The sequence below is a fragment of the Monopterus albus genome, unplaced genomic scaffold (genome assembly GCF_001952655.1).
Source record: "Monopterus albus unplaced genomic scaffold, M_albus_1.0 scaffold394.1, whole genome shotgun sequence".
NCBI classification, from domain to species: Eukaryota; Metazoa; Chordata; class Actinopteri; order Synbranchiformes; family Synbranchidae; genus Monopterus; species Monopterus albus.
In genome coordinates this window covers 925,729-940,071 of record NW_018128274.1, presented here as the reverse complement: position 1 = coordinate 940,071, position 14,343 = coordinate 925,729, and the positions used below count along the sequence as shown (strand labels likewise).

At 40.5% G+C, this 14,343-nt stretch overlaps 1 protein-coding gene across 5 annotated transcripts in view; it reads left to right on the top strand.

The window, feature by feature from the left end:
• LOC109951523 (potassium voltage-gated channel subfamily H member 7-like) overlaps nucleotides 1-14,343 on the top strand; it is a 170,261-nt gene that overhangs the window by 117,046 nt on the left and 38,872 nt on the right. For 3 of the 5 annotated variants that reach the window (XM_020586085.1, XM_020586087.1, XM_020586086.1), the window contains 7 exons: nucleotides 3,729-3,960; nucleotides 4,097-4,264; nucleotides 5,341-5,541; nucleotides 7,315-7,569; nucleotides 8,950-9,155; nucleotides 10,975-11,059; nucleotides 11,811-12,071. In XM_020586085.1, coding sequence (XP_020441741.1) covers nucleotides 3,729-3,960; nucleotides 4,097-4,264; nucleotides 5,341-5,541; nucleotides 7,315-7,569; nucleotides 8,950-9,155; nucleotides 10,975-11,059; nucleotides 11,811-12,071 — 1,408 coding nt within the window. The remainder of the gene's footprint in view (nucleotides 1-3,728; nucleotides 3,961-4,096; nucleotides 4,265-5,340; nucleotides 5,542-7,314; nucleotides 7,570-8,949; nucleotides 9,156-10,974; nucleotides 11,060-11,810; nucleotides 12,072-14,343) is intronic. The other 2 variants (XM_020586084.1, XM_020586083.1) reach the window with 2 other exon arrangements.

The following is a 14,343-nucleotide window of genomic DNA, read 5'->3' as shown; positions in this document are numbered from 1 at the left end:
ATATTCTAATTTTGTGAAATACTGGATTTGGGTTTTTTTTGTCTTTAATCCATAATCATCAAAATTGAAACAAATAAAGGCTTGAAATATTTCACTTTGTGTGTAGTGAACTAATATAACATACAAGTTTCACTTTTTGAAACAAATTATTGAAATAAATGGACTTTCCCTCGATATTCAAATTTTTTGGCACATACCTGTACAGAAATGCACTCCAACTCTTTTATGCTGCAAAACCTGCAGCACCGTGCTAAACAAAGAAGAAAGAACAGGCAGGTTCATTGTAACAAGCAGCCCCCTCAATCTCACTTTTGCCCTTATGGAATTGTACACACAGTCAGCCAGTTGTTTTATACCCTTGTACAACTATTCACTCAAAGTATACACTATGTTTGTCCTCCTTTCAAATAAGATGAATAAGTAAAACAATGTGCTGATGTGTGCAACTACAGTATATACAGTCACAAGAAAAAGTAATGGTATCACTTTTTCTTATGACTGTAGATTAAATGTGACCACTTTTTGAATTTTGTCAGCTTTAACAGTTAAGGAGATGAATGAGTCCACAGAAAATGATATCTGACTCTGGTTCCCCTCAGTTCCGTTGAGCTTCTCAGCATTTCTCAGCTTGATGGTTTTTTCTTTTTGTTTTTTGCTTGCAAATGTACTGCTGTGGTTCACTCTCACCACCATAATATTCCAATACTGTGATTACGGTTTGTTTCTGCTGCTCCCATTTTTATTGCAGGTTTAATTGGATAAGGTTCTGATTAAGTAAGGAAGTTTGACTGAAATTAACAAATGTCACACTTGTAAATTGCAGAGGTTAAAAAAAGCGTCATAAAGAGATTGAAGTGCGTGTATGTACCCACTGGCTAAGTTTATCAGTGTCAATCTGATGTACACTCATTAATACTCATTTCAGTCACTTTGGAAAATATCATGGTGTATAAAAAAATTCACATGAGAACACCTTGAACTGAATACTGTGCCCAAGTACACAGTCTCAAAAGGTTAAGTTCACAACATCTGATGAGCGTTTGAAAGTGACTAGGAGGGACTGGAAAGCTCCAGTGGTAGAGGGATATTCAGCTGATATGTTTTATACAGCTGGGTGCTAATGGGAGCTTTAGCCTCACTCCTTGTATATGTATGAATCACTCACTCAGTCATTTTTGAAACAGCATGACGCACAGCAGGGAATGGTGATAGTGATTTAAGGGTGAGACTGGCATGTCAGAAGCTATTTAATGGGCCAATCAGAAGCAACTATAACACTCATCCTCACCATTTTTCTTCAGAAACTAAAAGTCCACCGGCTCGCCTTTGCGTTTTTATTACTTCAAATAATCAATGACTTATTTACTCTCACCTGTAGAAGAGGCATAAATAAGCAAGTGTACACACCATTGCTACAGAAGGCTGTGGGTAATGATTTCCCCAGCGATATTAGGATGAATGCCAGGCTTGACAAGAAGTGGTAGGACCCATCAGTGTTCGCTAAGTTGCACTTACTGTGTTTACAGATTTTGTGACACTAATAAATCAGGACTTGTGTCATGCTAGAAAACTAAAGTCTCGAAGGAAACACGGAGTATAGACATAATCAGGACTTCAGTACCTTCAAGTTTCTTTCAACTCCTAATCTCACCCAAGCAAAGGGTAAATACCAGCCTCATGTTGACAGCACTTTTTTTTTTAGCTTAGGGTAGGCTAGAACGCGGATAACTGGACTGAGCCCAATGGGACTCGTCGGTACCCGAGGGCTTGGGCCGGGTTCAGACAGAAATTTAGATGTCATGCTCGGGTTCGGCCACGTAGGTCAAACTTTAGGCTAAGCACGTGTAATTGCACTTGTAAATGAATCCATGCTTTTTCTTTGGTGTAGGATAATTTAAAGTGCTATTACTTTTAAAAATAAAAATGATGAGTCAGTAGCACGTCAACACTATCCTTGATTTTAGATCCTTGATTTTTCTCTTAGCAAAAAGCAGATACTTGGAGGCATGACCTGGCCTTCTGCCTGCATTTTATTTGTTGAGGTTAAGCTACAGTCCAACTGGCTTTTTAGTGAAATTAATTTGAGAGGAGAACAAAATAGACAAGAGAACAGTGTTTTTCAGCATCCCAGAACCCCCCCCCCCAATCTTTACCGGCACCCACACACTCAACAAAACCTCAACAAAACCCTTCGTATCCAGTTAAAGACACCGAGTCTCACCAGTCACCAGCATGCAAGCCGACTACAGCCAGCAAAATCCATGAGTTGTACAGCATGCTGCTTTCATCTGCAGTGTGGTGCACAAACCACCAACACCAAGTGTGCAGAAAGTGAAGGGTTCTGAATACTTTTTCAAGCCACTGTTCAGAAAACATGTTGAGTGTTTCTAATTTTGTACCTACTTACTACATTTCACAGGGAAACATTGTACTTCACACTACAGTACATTTATTTGACTGATAGTGCTCTTCTTTACCTTACAGATGAACACACTGTTAAAGATTAAACTAGCAGCTTCCAACCTTTTGTAGCTTGTGCCCCTTTACAAAAAAGCAGTGTCTTGTTATGGCTTCTGATGTCTGCAGTTCCACCAAAGGCATTTCCACTCTTAACTTCTCACATGGTTTCACTTAAATACCTACAAAAGATGTCAAATTTTCTACTTGACAAAAAGGCAAAAATGAGAGAAATGTATAAAAAGTGCCGACTGTGGTATGCTACAGTACATTTGTATGGAGCCTGAGTGTAATGCTTAAATATTGTCTTTGTTTTGGGCAAGAAAAAATCTTATCATTTTGGATGCTTGACAGTTTGCACACCTGTGTATATAATAATGTCATACAGTACCAGTCAAAGGTTTGGATACACTTTCCCATTAAATTGATAATGAAAATGTGTCCAAATTTTGGACTGGTAGATCAGTGCAGGAACCATTTTCCTAGTTTTGCTAATAATATTTATAGTATGTACCTAAATAGGAGCAAAGTAAGTAGGTACTCCAGTATTTTTATGCTGTTGTTACTTTTATTTAAGTTAAGGATTTTTGTTTGGTTTCTGATTCTTTATTTACCAAATATGGAAATTACTGTAAATCAAGACTAATATAAGACAACTACACTAAATAAATTCTCAAATGGAAAATTAGAAAACATCCTAATTTCTTAACTACACCAAAACAGGAGATGTGATGATTCTGTCCTGTTTGCTTCCTGTCATGCTTTTATTTTGATACTACTTCCTGTCCCCAGTTCACCCTGACTCCTGGGAACTTTAGTTCATTATCCAAATTGGTTTCACCTGCTTCTGATTACCCACACCTGCTCACAACAGTATATAGCAGCTTCTCACCCTGTGGGAAGCTGCTAGATTGTTCTTGACCCCTGTTCAGACTTTCCAGTGTTATTCTTGTTGTCTGTATTTCCTGCTCTGACCCCGGATTACCTTTGACCACTGATTATTGCCTAACCCTCCTGATTCTGTTTTGGTTACTGTGCACCGACCATCGGACTCCCCTCTCTGACCTCTTGTTTTGGATTTCTTGGCTGTGTGAGTTTGTTGGCATTGACCCTGGACTGGTATGATTGACTCGTATGTTTTCTGGATTTTTGTATGATGTACCGTTTATTGTGCTCAGTAAAGAGAAGTTATCTGCTACATCTCATCTGGCATTATAATTGAGTTCACCACTGACATTGTATCTTGTATATTTGTTTGTATTTCACCCCAGACCACCACTCTGATTGGTTTGCTAAAGACGGCTCGTCTCTTACGGCTGGTGCGTGTTGCGCGTAAGCTGGATCGCTACTCAGAGTATGGAGCTGCCGTCCTCATGCTGCTCATGTGCATCTTTGCCCTTATCGCGCACTGGTTGGCCTGCATCTGGTATGCCATTGGTAACGTGGAGAAGCCTTACCTGAAGCATAAGATTGGCTGGCTGGACAACCTGGGAGTGTCAATAGGTGAACTTCAGTTTTTTTTTTTCTGTTTTCAAATTTTCAGTTTAAAGGATGCCACAGTAAAAACTTTGTTCACTTTTGATACAATACAGATTTTGTAATTTTTGTATGTAATGTGTTGTATTGTTGTTCATTGTAGGAAAAAAATACAATGACAGTGACCCCAGCTCGGGCCCCTCCATCAAAGATAAGTACGTCACAGCACTCTACTTCACCTTCAGCAGTCTGACCAGCGTGGGCTTTGGGAATGTCTCCCCCAACACCAACTCTGAGAAGATCTTTTCCATTTGCGTTATGCTCATTGGATGTGAGTGACAGCTGAGTCACATGCAGACTGTATTTTCATCCTATTACTGAAACCCTCAGTAATCAGGGTTCTCTGAGGAAAATCTGCAGCACACACACTCTTTGATGTAGCTGTTGAAACTCTAGAACCTTTACAGTACACTTTTACAGATACATACTCATACAAATGTTAACACAACTCAGATGTTAAAGGAAACATTCACATTTGTTTCTACACAAATTACTGTTAAACATTACAGAAGAGGATTATGGCTACTGTTTATATAAAAAAAAAAGTAGCTCTGACTTTTTCTCAGGTTCCAGACTTTTAACCTGAGAAAAAAGTCAGAATGTGTTGATTATATATGACATGGTAAATGGTCTTATACTTGTATAGTGCTTTTCTCTACTTTATAGCATTCTGAAAATGCTTTCACACTACTTGGCCATTCGCACTCACAAATGAGCAACTGGGGGTTCAGTGTCTTGCTCAAGGACATCAACAAGTTGATTGGACAAGCTGGGAATCGAACCACTAATTCTCTGGTTAGGAAACGACCCGCTCTACCTCCTGAGCCACAGCCACCCCTGTCATGTCACTGTGACTTCTCTGTCCTGATCTGATGTCTTTAGTGGCATTTTACCAAACCTTTGAGAGTGGTTAACATCAAGAGGTGCTGCGCATTGAATGTTTGTTGCTAGATTAATCCACAGTACCAGAAACATATTATACATTTTATGTCTATATACTGTATGTTTCTGCACAGGACAGTATTGTCTGCCTCAATAGGAGGCAAGTCTTTCAGTTTTGTTGAAAGAAAAATCACCCCTGTTCATAACATAAGGATCCTGTCCAACATGTGTTCTGAAAAAAAGTCAGAGCTCAAATAAATTGTTTGCAGTGGCTCTAATTCTTTTCCGTATCACATCATGACATAACACAACTGTTTAATACATGCACAGTGCAATAAAACTTTTGCAAAGGCATCAGACACCGTAGGTTTTTATTGGGGTGGAAAAAAAAAAACTTTTGTTTACAATAAACACAAGTAAATTCAGTTGCTAGCTCAGCGATCAACTGTGTGGTTTGTCTCCCAGCTCTAATGTATGCCAGCATCTTTGGGAACGTGTCTGCCATCATCCAGAGGTTGTATTCAGGCACAGCCAGGTATCACCTCCAGATGCTACGGGTCAAAGAATTCATCCGTTTCCATCAGATCCCAAACCCACTAAGGCAGAGGCTGGAGGAGTACTTCCAGCACGCCTGGACGTATACCAACGGCATCGATATGAACATGGTACGAGGGGAGTGAATGTACCAGTGTGTGCTTTATTTAGGTTCTTTATTTGTCAAATGTCTAGGTTTTTTTTTCACAGTGGTAAAAATGTGTTTATAAGTTTCTTGTTCTGTTGCTTCTTCTCTCCTTCACAAATCTTTTTGTGTGAAGTTGATGTTTGGACCACCATTTCTGCTGAGTTTCAACTATTCCCCCCCCCCCCGACAAATGCTCTTACCACATCAATGTGATGTCATTGGCATAGTATGTTTTCATCACGATTATACTGTGCGGTGTTCCGTCATAGCCATGAGTTATATGAAAGCCACAGTTCCTGCTTGTGCATACACTAACTCTGGCTGTTCTCATAAGACTGTTCATGGTACTTATAGAAGTTTGTCTTTTCCATGTCTGCCTCATATCCAATGGAATGACTCCACCACTCCGGTAAGAGCAGGAGGTACATGTGTTAATACTGCTACTGTTGATATGTTCCTCAGTGGTAGAGCTTCATCTGTCTGATACTAGTAGTGAATTGTTAGCTTTTAGCTTTAAAGTACACAACACAACAGATTGAAAGTGTAATTTTGTTCCAAACCTGCATGTTTTTAGAAGGCATGCCCCCTCAGTGTTTTATGTTACAACTTGCTGTACATACATGAACACAACTGTACTGTAAACTGTGATCCTGCAGAAGACCCACATACATTGACTTAGAATATTTCTTGCAGGCCATAGTAATCATCTGTCAGTGGCAGACTTGCATGTTGCCTGCCTTGAGGTCTCTCTTGCATGAAGCATTTGTATCCAAACACAACCTCGTGATATTCATCTGGTACCAGAGACCGAGTGAATCACGCTTGTGAGGGTGGGTTCAGCCTCTCAGGGCACTGCCAGGTTTCCCTCCCACCATGGGAGGCTTGGCTGCAGCCTCTGTGGTGGCACCTGTGCTTGCCAAATGTTGTTTAGTCTTTCCTTTCCAAATCTACTGATCAGTTTTTGTTCCAAGCAACAAAAAGCCTGTCAGAGCCAGAAAACCAGTTCAGGTTACATTTCTTTTTTTCTTTTATGTGTAAATGACAAACGGATAAGAAATGTTTTCTTGATTCAGCTGTCCCTTATGTGTCCCTGAAGCCGCTGTCATTACCTTCCACTGTATGTTAAGGTGTTAAAGTATGAACAGAAAATGCAGTCTGTTACAGTCAGTTCACATTGGCCGAGGAAGATTAATTGTTTTGACACTGGTCACTGTATCTTTGTCTTTAAAGTGGTAAGTGTATTAAGTTTGTTTTTAATTATCAGAATGTCTTCACAAAATTGTTCAATTTAAAGAAAATGTTAAAATGTAGGTCCAGTTTCAGTATACCTAGCAGAATATTGGTCATATTATTGATGAATGTTTCAACACTGACATTCTTTGAGACAAGACTGTATATATTGTATGTCCGGTTATGACTCATGCACATAAGGCAGTGAAACTCTTGTAGCCTGTGCTTCCACTTTGTGCTGTCATTTTTCTGTAGCTTTTCAGTCCTTAAGTGTTCTGTCTTGTCTCTCACCTAAAGCTGCTGAATGGCTTAGCGAAACAGTAAATTGTGGAGAAAGATATTGCAGGCTATTTCTACTTAGGGTTTGAGAAGAAGGAAAGAACACAAATGGCAACTGTACCAAATTCTCTGGAAGTCCAGTCAATTTGACCTTCAAGTTCATCCTAAACCACAACTTGACACAGGTTCTTAAAAAAACAATCACATATGAGCGTAATCATGTGTGCTTTGATCCATGTTCTATGCTCAGGTCCTGAAGGGATTTCCAGAGTGTCTGCAGGCGGATATCTGCCTCCATCTCAATAAGAGCCTCCTCCATGGCTGCAAGGCATTTCATGGAGCCACCAAGGGCTGCCTCCGGGCTTTGGCTATGAGGTTCAAGACCACCCATGCCCCTCCTGGTGACACCCTGGTGCACTGTGGAGACGTGCTCACCGCAGTCTACTTTGTCTCCCGTGGTTCCATTGAAATCCTCAAAGAGGATGTGGTAGTGGCCATCCTCGGTGGGTCTAAGGACATTTTCATGTTATTCAGTAGTTTGTTTGGGATTAGAATGATCATCTTGAAATTCATGTTTGGTGCCAGTAGTTGGGTATAACCTAAGAAACTGATGAGCTTTTTTGACAAGTAAAAACTGGAAGGATTATAGGATGCAAGAAATACTAGTGCACACACCCAATGTAGAACTGTGACATCCATTCAGAATTTTTATACACAATATGGTTCAATAGTGAACAGTGAATTCTGTTGATGACTTCAAAAAGAGCCTCAGAGGAGCACGACGATGTGGGGGACAAAAGCATGATTGCTATCAAATAGAGATAGATGACAATAGAAGCAGTGAGCTGAGCGAGTGGGCGGGCTAGAAAGAAAAGAACCAAACGGAGAGAGAGGAAGGTAGCCAGAGTTTCATGCAGCTGTCAGTGTGGTTTGATGCGATGCTTGATGACAGGAGTTGCTGAGTCACAGGGCATTATCAACAGCATCCAAATGTAACAACAGTGAAACTCATGTCTCCGGTTCTCTTTCCACTCCAGAAGCTGGCAGGTGTACTGGATCTTTTATACATTTTTTAAAATTGTTTTCATGCAGCCAATAAGATCTGGCGAAAACTGATGACACAGTAAGGTCATAATGAGCAGAAACTTGCGAACTGTGAAGTTGCAGCATATGCACAACTCGGCATATTTTCTCTGTTGTAGCAAGAGACCTGCTGATTACTCCATTTTCACATTATTATTTCTACATTATTTTCATATGGTCATGATATTGCACATGACATGCTGGGACTTATGTTAAGGTGATGGAAATAATGAATTATTAAATGGATCAATTTGCAATTTGTTTACAGTCAACCATAAATCATCTCAAAATGTTTGCTGTAGAGATCTCACTGTTGTATCCAACGATTTAGTGTCACCTTTCAAGCAGAACCCAGTGCAGAGGATTTTAGTACAAATGTGAGTTCAGCTTCTGTAGACCAGAATAAATAAACACTGTTTTCCACAAACCTCAGGGTAGACGGGAACAACACGTGTAACCATGGTAACTGCACACAAAAAAGTTGAAGATAAAAAGTAGATATAAAAATGCTGGATAAAAATTTAAAAAATCTGCTAAAATTTGTTATTGACTAAAACTACCAAAAATCTAAAGATTGACTAAAACTAAAACTGATAAGACAAAGACTAAATCTATAGCAATAGCAGTTTATTCATATAGCACATTTAAAAACAACAACTGTTGACCAAAGTGCTTTACAATAGGTTAAGACAAGACTAAAAACAGCAATAAAATAAAACAATGCTCATGTCTCTAAAAAGCTAAAAGGAGTCAGTTACTTATATGCGATTGTTTGCCTCTCACCCTTCTTTCTTTTGTAGGTAAAAATGACATCTTTGGTGAGATGATCCATCTCTACACCAAGCCAGGGAAATCCTGCGCTGACGTGCGAGCGCTGAGCTACTGTGACCTCCACACCATTCAGCGGGAGGAGATTCTGGAGGTTCTCGATATGTATCCGGAGTTTGCTGACCACTTCCTTACAAACTTGGAGCTGACTTTTGACCTCCGTGATGAAAATGATAAGGTAAGGTCTTTACTTCCTCTCTCTGATCACACTGAAATTGACTGAAGTCTTTTATGTACAATCAGTCTTCTGCTTTACTTTGCAATATGAAAGCTTCATGTAGAGTCCATTAACTTGAACTGAACAGTCTGTTTCTTGTACTGGTGCTCTCCACATGTCCATTTAAGATGGAGCATGCCATGTGCTTGAACATACTGTAATAGTGAAAAATACAGAGAATTAGTAAGGCACTAAGGGTGGAATGGGCAGTACAGACAGAGGCTGTAATGTCGGCTGTTATTATGATGTATTGAGTGTAGTGAAAAGATTTGCAAGGCCTGTTGCATTAAGTGGATTAAAATCAACTTTAGTCATGGAAGTGCACTTTGTGCTTGTTATTTATTTAAAGAGTGGAAAGAACAGAGACAGAGGAGCATGAGAAGGGTCTGGTAGGATTACATCAGCTCCAAATCAATGGAGATGTGTGGTGTTCCAACAACACAAGCAGTAGTTTATGTTTCCTAGTTAAGGAAATGTTGGTTTTAAAATGACCTAGCTCACTGTGCCTGCCCACACCTGTCAGTGGATCATGAGCTTTCTGGCAAAGCGTGAGGTTGGGGAAAACCACATCCAGCATCTGGACTGTCAGCACAGGTGGCCCCCAGGGATGTGTGTTCTTCCCCTACGCCAATGACTGTACCTCAGAGGACTCTTGTTAAACTCCTAAAGTTCACAAATGAAACAGCAGTCATTGGTCTCATGTGAGACGTTGACGAGTCAACCTACAGACAGGAAGTTGAACAGTTGGTCCTGTGGTGTAGTCACAACAACCTGGAGCTGAACATGCTCAAAACAGTGGAGATGACAGTGAAGTTCCTGGGCTCCACTATCTCCCAGGACCTGAAGTGGACATCCAACATCAAGAAGGCACAGCAGAGGATGTACTTCCTGCGTCAGCTCAGCAAGTTCAACCTGCCCCAGGAGCTGCTGATACAGTTCTACAGAGGAATCATCGAGTCTGTTCTCTGCTCTACCATCACTGTCTGGTTTGGCTCAGCAACCAAACAGGACAGGAACAGACTCCAGTGGACAGTCAGGACTGCAGAAAAGATCATCGGTGCCAGCCAGCCCTCCATGGAAGACCTGTACACCTCACGGGTAAAAAGGAGGGCAGAGAAGATTTCTGCAAACTCCTCACACCCTGGACACAAACTGTTTGAACTCCTCTCCTCTGGACGGTGCTACAGGTTACTGTGCACCAAGACAACCAGGCACAGGGACAGTTTCTTTCCCTGTGCCATCACTCTAATGAAGAGTTCATCCATGACTGTATGACTGGACACAGCAATCAACACCGGAGAGTACACTGTAAATATAACTATTGTATATATCAGTCCAAACGTTCTTCTGCCATAATATATATAAATGTACAGGTATTTATAAAAGCTGTCTTTCTTTCCCTCTCATTCCTTTCCTTTTTTTGATTGCACACATTTCCTATTTGAATGCACACACTGTTTATTCTTGACCTCATTTTTATTGCTCTACTTTATATTTTCATTCTCATTCTACTTTCTGTTCCTGTTGCCTTATAACACATTGAGAGCCTCTGTACCGGTGTCAGATTCCTGTATGTTAAAACATGTTTGCTGATTAAAGAAGATTCTGATTCTCAATAAATGGAGAAACGGTGACATTGATGATTTGTGTACTTGTGTACTGCACAGGCAACTGTGGCTCCAGATTAAAGTCAACTAGCTCATTATACAAAATATTTTAACAAACACATTGATATGTGTCACCAAACTGTGTGTTTGATCATGTTGTTCATTGTTTACAGACGCCTTATCCACAAGTGACCAATTCTAACATGGATGGCATCAAGTGTCGTAGACGAGTGTCCTACAGAAGGAAATCCTCCACAGGTCAGCTCAAGATACAGCATCGCTACAAGTGCTTTTAACTCAGTCTGCAGAGTTGATGTTTCTGAGCCTCCTTTATAACACACCCATCAGGAGCTGTGTATTCTGGTTAGAAAATCTCTTTTCAGATCACTTACACTAGATAAACACACAGACTCTCTGCCCTCAGACAGCAGGGCGGCTTTCAGATGACAGCGTATGCTGTTTGATTCAGAGCACCCCGCACCATGGGAGCTGTTGTAATTTGACTTCTAATAGCCAGGAGACTTGGGACTTGGACACCGAGCCTCCACACACAGCAGCACTCAGCAGTTTGGCTTCAATTCAGGCAAATCTAATCGGTCACCATGGTTACAGGCCGTCTGAATACAGTCTCACCATCTCCCAATATAACACAAGTGAACACAGAGATTGTACTGAATAGTCCATTTCACAGTCCTGCAGCCGGCGAATCCTGCTTCCATGCATCAAGTGTGAAGCTGCTAATAGACAAGGAGCATTATTCATTTACTGTTCATTGTAAACACACATTTGGAGGAACTGTCAGTTGCATAACCTGTTCTGTTCAAAACATACAAAACTCACTGCTAAATTCTCCTTTGACATTGTTTGTGCTCATCTCAACCCCAAATTAAAATACTCGCTCCTGTTTTGTCAGAGCTAATGAGATATCCCCGACTTCCCCAGAGGAAGTGTTGGTGCCAAAGTCGGCATTACCCCAGCAGATTTCCTTAATATCTCTTTCTCCCTGTAGGCCCCCACAATAAGGACCCAGTGGCCATCTACTGCAACACCAAGCAGGGGAGGCAGATCTACGCCTCCTCAGCAGCTGAGGAGAAGAAAGAGTCCACTGAGGAGGGGGAGGAGGAGGAGGAGGAGGAAGAAGAGGAGCAAAGGCCCCTGTGTTCTGGTGTGCTGGGTTATCCTGTGGTTAGGGACCACACCCTGGGCCTTGGGCTGAGCAGCGCTCCAGATGCACAGCCTAGAGACAACACACAGGAACAGGCGTGTAAAGGTAATGGTGCACCTTATTTATTCCTACATTAGTTTTCATTCTCTCTTTTATTGTGAAACAAGCATTTTATTTTTAGCTCAAGAAAAAGAAGCAGCTGTCCCACTTGGCACCAAATTATATCTAACTTTATACATAAATACAGCAGATTTATATTCTACTAAATCAAAACATTTAAAACAAACCTGATAGTGCAAATGATGAATTCGTATGATCCCTGTAACCAAGTCCATAAACAATTCTAATGGCCCGTTTTTGCAATATAAATAATGGCCATAATGCACTTTTATATGTATTACCCCAACAGTCAACACAGTAGTCCAAATAAGGTACAAACAAGGAAAGTAAAGAATATGGAGTGACTTCCAATCCACGATATTTTTAACTCTAGCCAATATAGATATACTTTTAGCCAATTTATTATGTATATATTTAATGTGAGGTTTCCAACAGATTTTATCATCAATGTTTATACCTAAAAATTTTGTTTCATAAACTCTTCCTATATTGGCATCCCCCACCCTTACTTGAATCTGATGATTTAATCTTCCATATCCAAACAACATGAACTTAGTTTTTTTCAAATTTAATGATAACTTATTCCTGTCACACCATTTCTTCACCTTATCCAATTCCAGAGTAATCAAACCCAGAAGTTGCTGTAGGTCTTCCCCAGAGGCCCATACAGTAATATCATCAGCAAATAATACAAAGTTCAATAATTCAGAAACATGACATATATCATTTATATAGAATATGAAAAGTTTAGGGCCCAAAACTGACCCCTGTGGGACCCCACATACTATATCCAAAAAATCAGATTGATGCCCACCCAGACCACAAATTGCCGTCTATTGGACAAATTACTTTTTATCAATTTCAGCACCAAACCTCTAATACCATACCTTTCCAATTTATCAAGTAAAATTTCAAATTTAATAGTTTTACCTGTACAGATTTTTCTTCTTTTTTGCTTGTAGGTGCAATCAGGATATCAGATAGCATTAAAATGGATTTTTATTATTATTATGAACAACACTAGATTGTCTTACAGTGGTGATAATGAAAAGTGGTCCTTTGTTCATTTACTGTCAATGCAATGACACAGCAGAGGACAAATTTAATGTCACTGGTTTTTATTTCTAACATCATTGTCCAGCAGCACACTATAAATGCTATGTCTGTGGGCTCAAGCAGGATGTTGATAAGCATGGGACTCTGGGAAACTGAGTCCATGTGATGAGGAAGCAAAAGCAGAACAACTGTTTTAACAGTTTAAATTAGATCTGTGTTAAGCAATCATTGTCTTATTTAAATGGACATGAATTTTGCAGAGACTCTGCAAGTTTGTCCTCAAACGTTTTAGGTAATTGATTTAGAAGTTCATTTAGAAAAACCCTCAAAAAATCCCTAAGCCCCAGAGGTGGAATGTCAGGCCTATTAAAAAAAACAAACTTCCGTGTCATTATGGTGAAATCTAAAGCCCAGTCAGCTATAAACTGTAAAGGGATTGTATCCAGCAACCAGCCCAAGGTTACCCCTTTTGTGATCAGAGTAGAGAGCAGAGTAATATCTTCTTCTTCTTCTTTCAGCTGTTCCCGTTAGGGGTCGCCACATCAAATCATCTGTTTCCACCTAACTATCTTCAGCATCCTCTACTCTCACACCAATTAACTTCATGTCCTCTTTTAGCACATCCATATATCTCCTCTTTGGCCTTTCTCTTGGCCTCTTGCCTGGCAGCTCCATCTCCAACATCCTTCTACCAATATAACCACTATCCCTCCTCTGCATGTGCTCAAATCATGTGATGTGCTCATTCCTAATCCTGTCCAATCTGGTCTCTCCTAAAGAGAACCTCAACATCCTCATCTCTGCTACCTCCATCTCTGCCTCTTGTCTTTTCCTCACTGCTACAGTCACTAACCCATACAGCATAGCTGGTCTCACTACTGTCGTGTACACCTTTCCTTTGATTCTTGCTGCCACTCTTCTGTCACACAACACTCCTGACACCTTTCTCCACCCACTCCAACCCGCCTGCACTCGCCTCTTCACCTCTTTCCTACACTCCCCATCACACTGGACTGTTGACCCCAAATACTTAAACGCCTGCGCCTCCTTGACCTATGCCCCCTGTAGCCTCCCTGTTCCACTTCCCTCTCTCTCGTTCATACACATGTATTCTGTCTTACTACGACTGACTTTCATTCCTCTTCTTTCCAGAGCAGACCTCCACCTGCTCTCTGCTCTCACTACAGATCACAATGTCATC